This window comes from Prionailurus bengalensis, chromosome C1 (assembly GCF_016509475.1).
Source record: "Prionailurus bengalensis isolate Pbe53 chromosome C1, Fcat_Pben_1.1_paternal_pri, whole genome shotgun sequence".
NCBI classification, from domain to species: Eukaryota; Metazoa; Chordata; class Mammalia; order Carnivora; family Felidae; genus Prionailurus; species Prionailurus bengalensis.
Window position 1 is genome coordinate 158945253 of NC_057345.1, and position 15696 is coordinate 158960948.

Here is a 15696-nt window from a genome sequence, read left to right on the forward strand (position 1 = left end):
GGAGAGTCACACAAATAACAAGCTCACACAGGAGTGCAGAGCAGATGAAAAAGGGAGAAAGGTGGTGGGCACTGTCTGGAACAGGCTAAGTTGTTCCAGAAATCATGCCATGGGACAAGAGCTCCCTCATCACTGCACATAGGCATCAAAGTCTGTTAAGTGCTTTTAAAGCATCACTGCTCCTTTTTAATCCTGCAAGTTTATCACCATGATAAATACATACTAGGAATGAAATTAGCACTTGTTGAACTGATAATGAACTGAAAACCAAACCTACTGCACAATATTATGGTAAACACCAACATCAAAACCAGATCTGAAGTCACTACTATTTAGAAGGCAAGGAAGAGACTTAGCACACATTCGATTCCATATCCATAGCAATATTTTAACTGATCAAGTTATTATTGAGCACCTTCTATGTGCCTTGTCCCAGCTCAATTGCATAAGCACAACAGTGATGATCAAATACTATATCTGTGAATGAATGAAATTATATAGTTTCTGCTTCTTATTGCAGAATATAAAATTACCTCTATAGGGGAGTTTTCATATATGTGCCAACCATATCAAAACATTAGAAAATGACATGTAGCTAAGAGGGGATGCTGTGCACAGGAACTTGGTATGTACATTTTTTTCCCCTTCAGTCTCTACAATTGGAGAGCCTAGAGAACTTTCAAAGAAAAGCATTGAAATCACTAAAACATGAAATAATGGCTCTTACAAGTCAAGTAAGAAATGTGAAATGGAAATATTTGATCTTGAAAAAAAACAAAGGATGATGAAAATGGCAATGAACATTATTCTATATAGAACTATGCACATAGTAGAAAATATTGGGACTAGAAAATATTCAACTACGGCAATATCTGCTCTAGGGGAAAAAGTTATTGGGAAAAAGGATAATACAACACTGGTCCACGTGGCCAAGTGAGATTGTTTAGGAAACACAGCCACACAAGGAACAATCATTATCAGCTATACATGCTCAGCAATAAAGACCAGTAGGGTGTGCATACCACTCCCGTGCTGGTGACAGCCCAGTAGAGTTTCTGCTCCTCAATATCAAGGGTGATAAACTCCAGGTGTTCAAGGTTCCCAGTGAAGAGAACTTTTGGGAATGTGCCATCCATGTTAGCACTTGCAATCTTGGCAGGAACACCACTGTCCGTTCCTTGGTCCGACCAGTACAGTTTCCTACAACCATGAAAGAACACCAGCATTTAATAAAACAATTTCATTGAATATTTAAAAGAATTGCCCTCGAGATGTGCTCAAGTCAATGGAGGAAGTCTAAATCATTAATATCTGGTGACATACAATGTGGAAGAGTACATAACCAGTGTTCTATCAATGTCTGTATTTTTCCTAGTTATTATTGGGGTAGGATGCTAGCACCCTGCATTGGGAATATTTTACCATGGTCAGACAATTTGGAAGCTTATGACTGACTAAGAAATTGCCTACATCAATGGTCAATCCCTTTCAAAGAATCACGCACTGTGCAGTGCCCTGGGAAGGACAAAGCTGATGTAAAAGTTGCCAAGTACCTCCCTGCTCACCTCTCAGGCCTATTATTTAATTCTTCTCTAAATCATCATCTAGCACAAGACCAGCTACTTTCTTTTCTGATTTCTGTGATGGAAAATGTAATATTACACACAAACCCTAATTGCCACACAGAATTGCCAAACCCATGATATATAAAATTTCATTAAAATATATAGGGTTGCTTTCTATTTCCACTGAGGACACACTGTCTAGATTTGAATCTCAGTTTCCACTCCTTTCTATCTCAGCTGCTGCCATAGCCTCATGAGACAATCCTCTTACACTCTTTCCCCACAAGTCTTCAAACACCTTCATTCTGATCTTTATTTGCATACTTCTTGCATGCCCGTCCCATGCGCCTCATCTTCAAGTCTAAACTTCCCTACTTGTAAGTTCTCAAACTCTGACATTCTCTGCCTCAACCAAACTCCAATCTCTTCCCTTCCCCCATTTTATTTCTTCTACTGAGCCTGTTCTTCAACCTTAAAACTTGCCTGAGCTTCCAAGCCTTCCGTCACTCTCTGCCTGGACCTCATGCATAACCATTTTAGCAACATCGTTATTTATTCTCATCATGTCCCATTGTGCCTACCTCACTAACAACTAGCCCTGCGTTCGTGTCATAATTTTCTTTCTTTTCTTAAATTCCAGGCTATCAAAAGTTTGCTGGACAAAGTCATAAACTCTTGTGAATTCCGAGTTCCTTAAAAATTGAAGCTACCTTATCTTATCTGAGAACTCTCTTCCCTAGCTGAACACTTTCTCCTAATTGGTCTCCCTGCCCCTGGCCTCTTCCACTCTGATCCTGACCCATCCTTCAGAAATACAAATTTGATCTTATGATTTCCTTCCTCCAAATTCCCAAGTGACTCAAAAGAAAGAAGTGAGATTCCTTAGCAAGATGACATTAAATCCTTCCTTTGGCTTCCATCTTGTCAACTGTCACTAATCTCTAAGACTCTGGCTTCAGCCCTTTACACAATCATGCTAAATACTGTGATGCTTCTGCACTTTCCTTGTTTGGCCTCAAGTACCACTCCCCAGTTCCCAACCCATTCTCCACCCATGGGAAGCCTTCTCCTCCAAGTTCTATTTCAAATGTTATCTAGCTCCTTAAAGCTTTCCACATTCACTCAAAGTCAGAATGCATTGTTAATTGCTATAATTCCATTTTTAAATGTCTAAAATTCTTTCCTGGAATTAATTTTAAGTCCAGCGTTGCTAATTTAAAGAACATAGAACAAAACACATATTTACATCTTTCATGTTAGATGTAACTCAGAGGTATTCCTCTTTCTCACTGAGATATGTATTTTTCAAAATGTTGGCATATGAAATCAAAAAAGGTCTAAGTCTGAAATCTTCCATTTCATCAGGTCACAACATTAACAAGAATGGTGCTGCATAGAGCAGATTGTGTCATTTATGAACGCTCACCCATTAGCAGGATCAACAGTTATGCCAACTGGAATACCAACTCCAAGAACTGTCCCATCATTGGTAATCAGTGTTTTTCTGTATCTGACATCTCCCCGGAGTTTCAAAACCTATAGCATAAAGTCACTTATTAGAACTGAGTATCAAAACGGGAAAGAAAGAAGGCTGAGGTGAAGGAGAACTTACACACACAACAAATTGAGATGAATGGGAGGGTTTGTGTGAGATTCCAATAATCCTTAATTGCATTTCAGGGCTATGAGGAAATCCCCTCAATAGAAAATGAGTAAGAAAAGCAAAATCACCTCTCAAATTCCTATTTCAATTCACCTAATGTTTCAGGAGAGGACATTTATATGGATCAAAGAAGGATTCAAATGGGTGAACATACAAAATCACTGCCTAAGAGAAGCTACAAAAACGTCTTCAGAAAAAGATACAGGAAAACTCTGGAAGACAAATGAAAATCCCACAGCTCTCCTGCATCCCAGTGATGTGGCCAAGGCACCTGGTGGTCCTTCACTGAAAACACAGCTGACCAGACAGTTCAAATTTACTCAGAGTTAAAGTGAATTCTGTGCCACGGTAACAGCCTGAGTTAAAACAGAAGAGTTCAAATCCCTGCCCATCTAGATCTGACTGGGACAAGTAAATTCACCTGTCTGAACTTAGTTTCTTTATGAATAAGGTGCAGATGATAATGGCACATTGCGCATAGAACTGTGAGATAATACATGTATAGCATTTAACACAGAGCTCAGTACAAGTGTGTTTCCTATTTTGTTTATTGATCCATTTATTGAACACTTATTATGTAGCAGGCATTATACTAAACAGTATTGGACTGAATCCTCACGACCGTTCTGTGAGATAGATACCCATATTACAGATGATGAAAGAGGCCTATGGACATTTAGTGGCTTTCTCAAAGTTACCCATTTTTAATTATTATTGCTCTAATTGCTAATGTTAACAGAACTCTGAAACATCACAGAAAAATATGGATTACCAGACTAGAAGCAGTTTCTTATTCTAATATGTACTTAAGACAGTCTGAGAAGAGAAACAGCTAGTAAGAAATTAGAAAATGTATATTGATTATTTGCACAAAGGTTTTTCTATAAAGTTGCTTTTTAATGCAAATAGATTGTGTATCTGTGTTTATGTTGTTTTTGAGAGAGAGAGAGAGAGAGCACATGAGCAGGGGAGGGTCATGGGGAAAAAGAGAATCTTAAGCAGGCTCCACACCTAGGCTCAGTATCATGATCTGAGCTGAAATCAAGAGTCACTTAACTGACTGAGCCACCCACGGACCCCACAGTCTTCATGTTTTTATCTTTGCCCTCTCTCTGTCTCTATTTTTTTCTTCCCTCCCTCTCTTCCTACCTCACACACACACACACACACACACACACACACACACACACACACACCCCTCTCTTTAATCCCTCACTCTCCTCTCTAAATTTTTCTCTTTCCTATCTGGTGTCTTTTTTAAATTTGCCCCTTTCTGCCAAAATTTCACTCCTTTTCTTAAGGCTAAGGATCTCTTTGGTTCAAAGGAAAGTTCTTTTCCTTTTTGGGGGATACATCAAGTTCTCTCTCACACAACCATTCTGTAGACTTCTTTTCAGCTACAAAATTACATTTAGTGAACGGGCACACAGCTACCCCTAGTGGAAAGCATTTATTCAGTACTTCTCTTATTTTCAAATTTGAATTAAATAGGAGTAACTCTTATCCTGGAAGGATATTATTCGAGTAAGTGGTAAGTGAACAGTATTTCTGTGCCCTTAAGCAATCTAACATTCACCTGAGTCACCACTGATATCACGAAAGGAGAAAAACAATTAAAATCAACAACAACGCTAAAAGGACAATTTACCTTTAGATCATTATTCTCATGGGCCCTCTGTGGATATTCAAATATATTGATGATTTGAGGGAAAAAGGACTCTGTATTCACAGGATATCTTAGTTTCAAGACGTACTTTTAGTTACTGAGATATAACCCCATTTTGCAGATATGGAAGCAGAAACTCAGAGAAGTTAAGCAATTTGTGCAATATCAAATACCCTTTGAGCAGAGTAAATACAGTGCATTTTCAAGTCTCAGTCTTTATCAAGTGCTTTTCTCTGCCTGGGGTGCTTTTTCCCTACTTCTTCATTTGGCAGCAATAAATATTGGCCCTCTTTCAAGAAAGACACAGCTCACAAGTCACTGATTCTCCTGCCATTCTCCCTCTCCACACTTTTACTTTGCCCCTAGCCACAGAACAGTTTGTAGTCACTGTTCATATCACACTTAGCACACTGGAACAAAGCTATTTGTTTATATGTCTAGCTCTCAGAGCACGAACTACTTAAAAGCAGGAAAAAATATGTTATTCATCTTTGAATATCCAGGACTAACAATGGGACGGATTCATTTACTAGTATTTGTTCAATGAGTAAGTCAGACTCAAAGCAGGTCTTTTGACTCCAAAGCAAATTATCTTTCCTCTGTGCCTCACTGCATTGGGGAACAATTACTAACTTTAGGTTTATATGATTAGGGTGAACTTACCAAGATACACATTTGCACACACACACACTCACTCACACAGTTGTCCATCAGCGGGTGCCTTGTCATTGTACCTAATATTGATGGAGGAAACATGTCCCCTGCTTTTGGAAAACTATCAGTTTAAAAGGGAAGACCCCCGTTTACAAAACAAGAGACCAAAAGACAGAGTCTGAACATATTCATTGCCATTCAGAATGAAGACAGCTTTGTGTTAAGCAGACACTAGAGATGCGTTTGGAATTAAGGGTTTTAGGCAGTCAATTGCGCCAATGTTTTGATGGGAGAGTGATATTTTTAGTTGAGATTATGAAAAACTACCTTTTGTCACTGTCAAAGGGGGTTAAAGCAGACTGGATTGCTGGAGTTATCGTTATAATAAGGCAAAGTCAGAACAGAACACTGCCTGGGAAGCAGGGCAGTGAAGCTGACTGCTTAAGCCAGTTTCTTAAATTATGTAAAATTCAGGAGCTTATCTAAATAACAAAGGGTTTGAACCAGATGAGCCTCCAAGGTTCCCCTCGTGTTAAGAGCTGATGATTCTACCTGGCTTGAGATAACTCAGAGGTTAGCATTTGTGCAACTTGCAAACTCCCCTCTAATTGTGTTGCTTGCCTTTGGGAATGTTGAGAGGACTAAAAGAGATCCTGTTTGTAGAAGACTTTGTAGACTGTAACCACTGTTCTGACCAATCTGCTCTAATTTCACCACTTGGCTGCTATGTGCCTTTCTCGCCTTCAGCATTTCCCTTTCTGAATGCCCCATAGAGAACCAGCTTACTTACTGGCTGGCGCCTCACCCTGAGCAGTGAACGGATCACTCTACACAGTCCTGCAGACTGCCCTTCTCACAAAACCCTCCCTTTGCTTTAGAAATTTTCACTTTCAAAATTATTATGAATTAATAACCTTGTCCCAGAATGGAACAAACCAGTACTAGTTGAATTACCTCTGATTTACTCCATGCGATTGCATACCTGTGCCCCATCTAGAATTTCTTCTGGGAATTAGAGTAAAAAGAACACTTATCACACCGAGGAAAAGTATCAAAGGAATTAGAATCAAGTTTCTACTTTCTGTTGCACTGTTAGAAAAACTGCATTGGAGCCATAGAAAGATTTCCATCTTAGAACAGAGGTAACCTATAAATTTGGTTTGGGACTGAAACAGCATTACAGACTTGATGAGGAAAGATAGGGAGGAAAATCTCCTGCCTACTATATTCCTTCCATACCTAATGCTGAATTCCTTTTTTAAACTATTTTTATATATTTTTATAAATTATCTAAAATCCTTTTATATGAACAAGTTAGTATTGATGCTTAGGAAGAAAACAAAATAGGGCAGTAGAAAGTTCCAATAATTTATTTCTAAAGTGGTTTTACTCCATCACTTCTAATACTTTGATAGTTAATACCGATAGCTCCTCTCTTTTGCTTCTGCTTAAAAATAATTTCAAAATCAATGAAAGCATTTCCTGAGAATAGATTTTATATGCATCAAAAACCAGTGTTTGTGTAACTGGTATAATGGAATCATTACCTCAATTGACATTGTTCCAGGATTGGTGTAATATAAGTTTCTTGATATCCAATCTAAGGCCAGGCTCATGGAAGAACCCAACCTAGACAGAGAAACTAATACTGTCCTGTTGGTGCCATCTGTCTTCACTCTGTGAATTTCACCCTGGAAAGAAGGACAGGAAGAGGTGAGCTGGTTCAAAGGCCACAGCTTCCACATGGAAGCACAGCCACTGCTGGCTGCTATGTTTCTTGAACACTCCTCACACTTGGGGGAAAGGCAAAGGTTCAGCACCATTGGGTGGGCTCGCCGCGTATAATACTATAACACTAGCAACACTACAAAAATAATGATTTTTTCAGTGTGTCAGAGGACTCTGCAAGGCTTATCATTCAGGTTGCTTCTGATATTGGCTACAGAGATTTATTTCTTAACTACCACAGGCCATAGTCATAAAAATAACCATCAAAGGTGAAAATCAGGTGGCCAGAAGCATATTTTACATAGAGGTGACAAGCCTCAAACAGAAAGATCTTCCTCTCTTCTTTATTTGTAATCTCTTTGCCCCTTCCCCCTCCTCACAGCTTTCTCCTCTAAAGGGTGAGCTCCAATAGAAAGGGAACTGAAGGAGGGCTCTTTTTATCCTGGAGGCAAAGATGCTGAGAAGATCCCAGCAGCCACATCAAATGCTCTCCTGGAATTCTTTCAGAGAACTATTGCTTTTTGTTTTGATTCATAATCATTTTTATATTCATCTAGTATCTTCTATTAGCTTAAAGCTCCTTAGGAGTAATCTTTGTTACTGATTCTTGGTGTATATTCTACAGCTGGGAGTGGCTAGTTTGGCGCAGAGCAAAAGTAGACACTTAGTAATTGCTTGCTGAATGAATAAATAACATCCAATAGGTTAAATGTGAGTATTATCTGCTCTTTGCTCCAGGTCAGCCTCCTATTTACATCCTTCACTGATTCAAAAAAACTTAGTGGTAAATTAATTTATTTCTGGACCATTTCCCTTTTATCCACCCAGCAAAAGTTGGCTTATAAGAAGGCATTAGTGTAGGTAAGCTCTTTGAAACAAGTTATATACTTTGAATGTTATTCAAAACTTACTGGATTCTCAACCCAATAGATGAACTGCTCTGAGTCATCAAATTCAACATCATAACCGTTCATTATCCCTGCTATGGGAACCATAGCATCATTGCTCTTCACCTCAGGATTGAGGGAGATTCCAAAAATTATACTGTATCTCACAGTTATTAAGAAAGGTTGATCATCTGTGAAAATAGCAGATATCAGTCAAAATTATATCCTACTATTCCCAGACATTTAGAGTAATGGAAAGCAGTGGACTGTTACCATCTCATAGGATAAAACGCCATTGAAGCTTTGTAGCAAAAAATACCATACATGGTAGATATTTCATCAGACAATCCAGGGCCTTTGATTGGGTTTCAGTGGGTTGCTAGGTCACCAAACCTCCAACCATACATGCAACACTTCTGGACTTTCCCAACGTAGATCAGTATTTACCTTGCTCTTCATGAATTCCTTACTTACATGGATAAAGCATCCATGTGTGTTGAGCATCACATTCTACACATAGAGAAACCTCACTAATACTGAATTTAAAAAGTGAAAGAAAACATACAGACTATTCAATTTATTAGTCTTAAGTGTGCTCAAAAAATAAAAACACTACCACGTGTGGCTTGGTGTTTATTAGAGATTTTAATTACTAAATAAAATCCAATTTATAACCTCCCCAATTGCTGTTGCCCAATGGCTGTCTTTCACACTAGATTCTAACTCCCAAAAGGTAGTGACTATGTCTGATTTACTATTATGTCCCCAGAACCTCGCATGTAATCATTGCCAAATAAATATTTGCTAACTAAATGAATGACCACATAAATGAATAAATGGATGGATGCATAAGTGGAAGTGTAAATAGTGTCTTCTAAAGTTCTCAAAAGTATCTGTATTTTGCAACTTTAAACATCCTCAAAATATCAAACTAGCAATCACTTAACCTCCTTAATAGATAAAAGGTCCTTTTTCTTTTCTTTTTCATGCTTTTTTTTTTCTAAGCAGGTTCCAAGGTTTATTTCAAGACAAAACCAACCACTGTGTAAACAGAATGTTTGCAGTAGAAACACCACACATCTTCAGCCCATAGGAAAGCACAAAGTCATACTAGAAGTTGTTTGGTGAGCCTCAGATATGGACTCTGGCCACTCAGGTTTGATAGACTGATGTCTTGTCTCAGATTGGAAACTTGCTGGTTAGGGACCAGAACTGATGACCAAGATTCCTCATCCCTTCCCAGTGCCAAAGACATGGATACACCCTGGCCATCTGTCTCTTCTTCTCTGATCTAAAGGTCCTTTTTCAAAGATAATCTTTATCCTAGCTGTAGATGCTTTGTCAAAAAAAAAAAAAAATCCAAAATGATGAAAGTCAAGAGTGACGTATTTATAATTCTCTCAGAAAAGGAAAACTGGGGGGCACCTGGGTGGCTCAGTCGGTTAGGCATCTGGCTTTGGCTCAGGTCATGATCTCATGGTTTGTGAGTTCGAGCCCTGCATCGGGCTCTGTGCTGACAGCTCAGAGTCCGGAGCCTGCTTCAGATTCTGTGTCTCCCTCTCTCTCTGCCCCTCCCCCGCTCATGCTGTGTCTCTCTCTCTCTCTCTCAAAAATAAATAAACATTAAAAAAAATTTTTTTTAAATAAAAGGAAAACTGGAGTGTGAGTTTCATGTTATGAAGACATGTATATGACATATACCACATATTAAGCAAAATATAAAATGATTAATCATTGCATAATTTTCATCTGCTAAAAATGATGCTTTCATTATTTTGATAATCTGGAAAATTTTCCATCTTCAATGTGATTTTAAGTTTATTCTGAGAGAGAGATAGAGCAAGAGTGGGGGAGGGCAGAGAGAGAGGGAGAGAGAGGATCCCAAGCAGGCTCCTTGCTGTCAGCACTGAGGGCTCAGTCTCACAAATCGGGAGATCATGACCTGAGACAAAACTCAGTCAGATGCCCAACCAACTGAGCCACCCAGGTGCCCCTGGCTCTTAACTTATTTTAACATCTCATTAGCTTTTCCTTTCTCCTGGCATTTCAGTTACTAAAAATTACTTAGCATTTATAAACCTGGAATAAATTTAAAGTAAATACTGCAGCTATTAATGTTTATATTTTACAAAGTCCTACAATATATAGCATTTCGTCTTTCCATTAAACCTGTGAAGTTGTTTTCAGCTGAGGCCAATGAAATTTGCAGGGGCTAGTGAGAGTGTAGGTTCACAAGCCCATTCTCTCTTAACTGCTCCACATTGCCTCTCTTCTGAACAAATGAAAGAGCCATAATAATCGCCCCGATTTATTGAGAATATGGGCCATATAGTATGGACCAGATATTATTTCACTTAATTTATCTCCCTGAAGCCTCCAAACCCTGTTTGTTAGAGTGTTACCAACCCCACCCACCCCCAACTTTCAAATGAGGCACAAAGAAATTAAACAATTGTCAGGTCCTCAGACTCCAAAACTTGTGTTCTTAATCACAAAAAGTGCAGACTGGGTACTAGTTATTGAATATCAAATTACCACTCAATTCATTTAATTTAACATGCAGTAATAAAATGTTTAAGCTATATTGGGGGTTTATATGTACCTTGAAATTACATTGAGACATTTAATTATTTATTGATTATATGTTGTAAGTGTTCATTGGTTCAGTAAAAACAAGAAGTATTCCCCAATTTCACAGTAGAGATTATAAATTTTACTTACCCAAAACCGAATACTGCTCTTTTTAATGTGTAATTTTCATTTTGCTTAATTGGAGGAATTCTCAACCAAAGCACCTAAAGAACTGCATTTCTCACCCATTGAACATGGGCTTTCTTGATTCTTCCCAGAAGCACTCCTCTCAAGCCCTACCCAGCTCTACTCCTTTGGCCACTATTCCTTTGTCAGGCTAAGTCTCAGGCTCTTGATCTGATCGCTGCTGGCATATTTGAGAAAATATATATACCACTTACCACTAGTGAACATTTATGGGCAATGAACCAGAGGGTGGGAGTCATTTAGTGCTGCACTGGCAGAAAGTGTGAGAGCCAAGGCGAAGGATGATACCAGAGAGAGTGCATGAAAAGTGTTCTGTGGGAAAGATAAAACGAGTGATTTGATGACACAATACAGCCATAAGGGAATAAATAGGCGGAAAACACAGGAATGAAGAATGAGCAAGAAAGAATATCGGAGGGCTTTGTCATTCACTGAACATTTACTGAGTGCTACTGCGTGCAACGAGCAAATATCAATGAATCAGGTGGAGACTTAATCATCAAGGAACTTGATTCTACAGAACTAGGCAAAGTATATGGATTCTGGATCATAATGGCCATGAAGGAATATGCATAAAAGTACCTGGGGTGGGATGGGAAGGAGTTCAGAAGGAGGTGATATTTAAGCCATCCTACCACAGTATGTCTTTTGAAATTAAAAATCATTACTTCATTTTTATTCTTTATGTCATGATCCCACTAAGATTAGTACTAGCAGGGCAAGAAGTAAAGAGGAAGCAGTTGGTAATGGGAAATTTATGTTGTAATTGAACAGCAATGTTTACTACTTCCTAGCTAGGTTCCCCTTAACTCAGACGTTGCACTAAATGATCAGCGCCTCAACCTTTCTAACAGTGTGTGCAAGGAGTGTTTTCTTCTTATGTTGCACATAATCACTGAGACAATTGTCTTGTGTCTCGCTCACACTGAGTCGGAAACTCATTTTGGATTGGAGGTTGTTTATTGTAGAGGACGCTGGGCGTTGTTTCGGTTTGCTTTTGTTGTTGTTTATTTGGTTTTGGCACTGTGGAGAACATATTTTTGAAAGAATAAAAAGCTATTTTATGCAGAGAAAGTTCTTGGCTTAAAATTTTATGTCGCCTCATTAGGAAAAAGAAATATCTCATAATTCCCTTACCCAACTGTAGCCACTATTGGTGCTTATGTGTGTTGTCTCCCAGATCTTTTTAATGCATATTTTTACATGGCCTTTCACTTAACCTTATCATATGCACTTCCAAAGATATTGCAGACATTTAGTAAACAATATTTTAAAAGCTATTTAACCTGTAAATCAAGTAAAATGTTTTCATCTATAAATGTTAACAAGTCTTCTAAGCTTCTGATTGAAAAAAATGTGCCCCTCTTTTTCTTAGTTAACATATATTGGCATTCAGTTACCCAAGTGGTACTCAAAAATCAATTGAGCAATACTAAAAAAGTTCCACCTCAGTAAAGTCAGCCAATGGAAAACCCACTAGTGGAATTATTTGTGAAACAACAAAAGCTACTACTTAGATATCAATCACCATCAGATCGTTACATTGATTACACCAATCCCCAATGCACAGTTCAACAACCTTTGCATGGTGAAAGAATGCTTTGTATCCAAAATGTCTATAGCCCAGTTTAATCTCCTGCTGAAAGACTCTGAGGACACACTAAATTAAACAGTGTCAACAAGGATTAGGTGCATAATAAGTCTCTGAAGAAAAATGGCAAATGCCAATCCCTTTGTAAGCATTACCAATAATTAAAATCTTTCATCATGAAAGTATCATTGCAAAATATTATATCTTGATGGAATTCAATTTTCAGTAAGCCTACATTTGCAAAATCTGTAAACACCATTAATTTCCTGGATTCAGCAAAAATTTTCCACTTGAAAAATAACTTTCCCTCTAGATTAAGATTCTGTTTTCTCTTAGCTTAAGGATTTTTTATCATAAAATATTTAATTTTAACTTGTCCGCAACCATTTTTGTCAGGACCAAAACACATTCAAAAACTAAAGTCAAAGACCTTGAATTTAGAATAACTCTCTAGATTTTTAAGCAAAGGTAAATGATTTTTAAAAATACTTTATTATTGGGGGCAACTGTGTGGCTCAGTCAGTTCAATGTCCAACTCTTGATTTAGGCTCAGGTCATGATCTCGCAGTTTGTGGGTCCCAGCCCCGCATCAGGCTCTGCACTGACAGCACAAAGCCTGCTTGGGGTTCTCTCTCCCACTCTCCACCCACTCCCTGCTCACACTCTCTCTATCAAAAATAAACAAACATTAAAAAGACTTTATTTTGTATCATGTACATACTCCAGCAGAAATCTCTTTTTTGGATTGACTGTATCTTTCCTTTTTGTTCTCACTCCCTAATAATACTAATAATAAGAAGAAGAATATCTCCATCAACCCAATAAAGTATCTTGGATGAGACAAAGATTAAATTGCTCAAATAATCACTTAACAATCTTTCATACAAAGAAAACTTTCATTTTTAAAATACCAGATATTAAAGTTATTGCAGTTGGAGTCAGAAGGCCTATGCTAGAACACTCATCACTGACTATTAGTGACAACAATAAAAATGAGATAAGGAACCTGAGAGAAGGAAGCCATACACAAGTGTTAAGAATCCTTACTTCCTAAGTGCAGAATTTGGAGCTTCCCATTATCACTGCTTGTCTAACTGTAACCAGGTAAAAGAAAACGTGAGCTTAAGGATTGTTGAGTCATATCCACACATAATATGAGCTTTATATACAGAAACTATTACAACTGAGGTGCTCAATTAAATCACCCCACATGGCATGCGTACTCCAAGGGAACACAGCATACGTCCCACATGGCATGCGTACTCCAAAGACTTGCTGAATCAAAGGGAACACAGCACACGTTCTGTTAGCAAGTGGCTTAGAGCTCACACTGCTCTGCTAAACTAAGGCAGCCTCCACACTTAAAGGGCATACGGTACCTCTCAAGCAAGTCACAGAATCGTAAGAAAGACTCCATCCTGAAGGACAAGCACAAGAATAAAGGTGCGGCGTCTGTGAGGAAAGCAAGCATAGATGGCTGCAGGAGGAAGAAGCACATGAATTTTCACCTGTAATGGAAAAAGAAGAGAAGAAAACATTGGTGAATGGAAAACCTCCCACATTAAAGTGCACAGAGTGAATTAATAAAGAAAATGTAGTAAAATGTAGTGCACACACACACACACAGACACACACACACACATATGCCATATCATTCAGCCGTAAAAAAGAAAATCTTGCCATTTGCAATCAGCATAAACTAAGTGAAATAAATCAAAGAGAGAAAGACAATATACTTGTCTATACTATAGTATACTATATGATATACAATATGATATAAATACTATGTGCTATAACTTATACGTGACATCTAAGAAAAACCAAACTCATATGGAGAACAGATTGGCAGTTGCCAGATGCATGGAGTAGGTCGTGCACAAAATGGGTGAAAGTGGTCAAAAGGTATAAACTTCCAATTACAAGATAAATAAGTCCTGGGATGTTATGTGCAGCATTATGACTACCATTAACAGTATTGTATTATACATTTGAAAGTAGCTGACAGAGTAGATCTTAAAAGTTCTCATCACACACACACACACACACACACACACACACACACATTATAATTATGTATAATGGTGGATATTCACTAATCTTATTGTCATTATCATTTCATAATATATACATTTATCAAATCATTGTGCTGTGCACCTAAAAATATAATATGTCAAATTTATCTCAATATAAGTAAATAAATAAATTTTTAAGTATGCACATAGTCATGCTGTTATTGTCCCCCTGGAGGCCCCCAGTAGAGACTCAAATAGATTAAGTTACCTATGTTGGTTTGGTTTTTTCCTAAATTACTTTACCCTTCCCCGGCATCATGCTTTCAACACAAAACTCATAAGAGAAATAAGAGAGAGAAATGACTTGCCCAAGGTCACAGGTCAATCCTATCTATAACCAGCTTATGAACAAATAGCTACTGAGTAACCCAAAGTTCAGTAATAGAAATACGATGCCAAATAACATGTGTCTCCTTGCCTAAGCTAAAAAATCTTTTTATATTAAGTGAAATCAATGTGCATGTTCCCTTTGTGACCTTGAAATTTATCCACTATTGTCCAAATTTTGGTTAGATAGTAATCTTTTATCTTTCTATTATCTTTCTATTGATTGTATCTTTGTGCGTCTCTGCTTTTTAAAATAAGGGAACCTATGTGCACCCCAGGCTCTCAGGATGTCCTCTAGATCTTATACATTCTTATTATATATATTGCGTTAGATTCATTAATCTATTCATTCACTCAAAAAACATTCACTGTGCTCTAAGCACTATTCTAAGCACTGAGAATACTATAAACATGGGAGCAGATATTCTAAAAAAGGGAGATAGAACTAATCAAATTTTTAAATCATCTAGCCACACACACATCTAGGATGTGTGGCGTATATCACATCTACATCTAGGATGACTTGGGATAGCTACACCTACAGGGCACTGGCGCCATAATAAACGAGTCCTAAGAATAAGCTCCTTTAGATCACAGAAGGGCAGCAATAAAAGGATCTAAGGGACTATCTGGTCTATGCAGTATTTGTCAGCCGAGGAAACAGGGATTTAGAAATTGTCACAGAGGCAGTAGCCAATTGCTGAATAAAATGACACAGTTTAGGTCTGCTGTTGTTACATACAAATTAAATAAAAGTAATGAAAA

At 37.9% G+C, this 15696-nt stretch overlaps 1 protein-coding gene across 2 annotated transcripts in view; it reads right to left on the bottom strand.

The window, feature by feature from the left end:
- Positions 1 to 15696, bottom strand: part of LRP2 (LDL receptor related protein 2) — a 199123-nt gene that overhangs the window by 75166 nt on the left and 108261 nt on the right. For both annotated transcript variants that reach the window (XM_043576972.1, XM_043576970.1), the window contains exons 31-35: positions 13912 to 14040; positions 8188 to 8354; positions 7096 to 7239; positions 2992 to 3101; positions 1023 to 1200 (exon numbers count right to left, since the gene is read on the bottom strand). In XM_043576972.1, coding sequence (XP_043432907.1) covers positions 1023 to 1200; positions 2992 to 3101; positions 7096 to 7239; positions 8188 to 8354; positions 13912 to 14040 — 728 coding nt within the window. The remainder of the gene's footprint in view (positions 1 to 1022; positions 1201 to 2991; positions 3102 to 7095; positions 7240 to 8187; positions 8355 to 13911; positions 14041 to 15696) is intronic.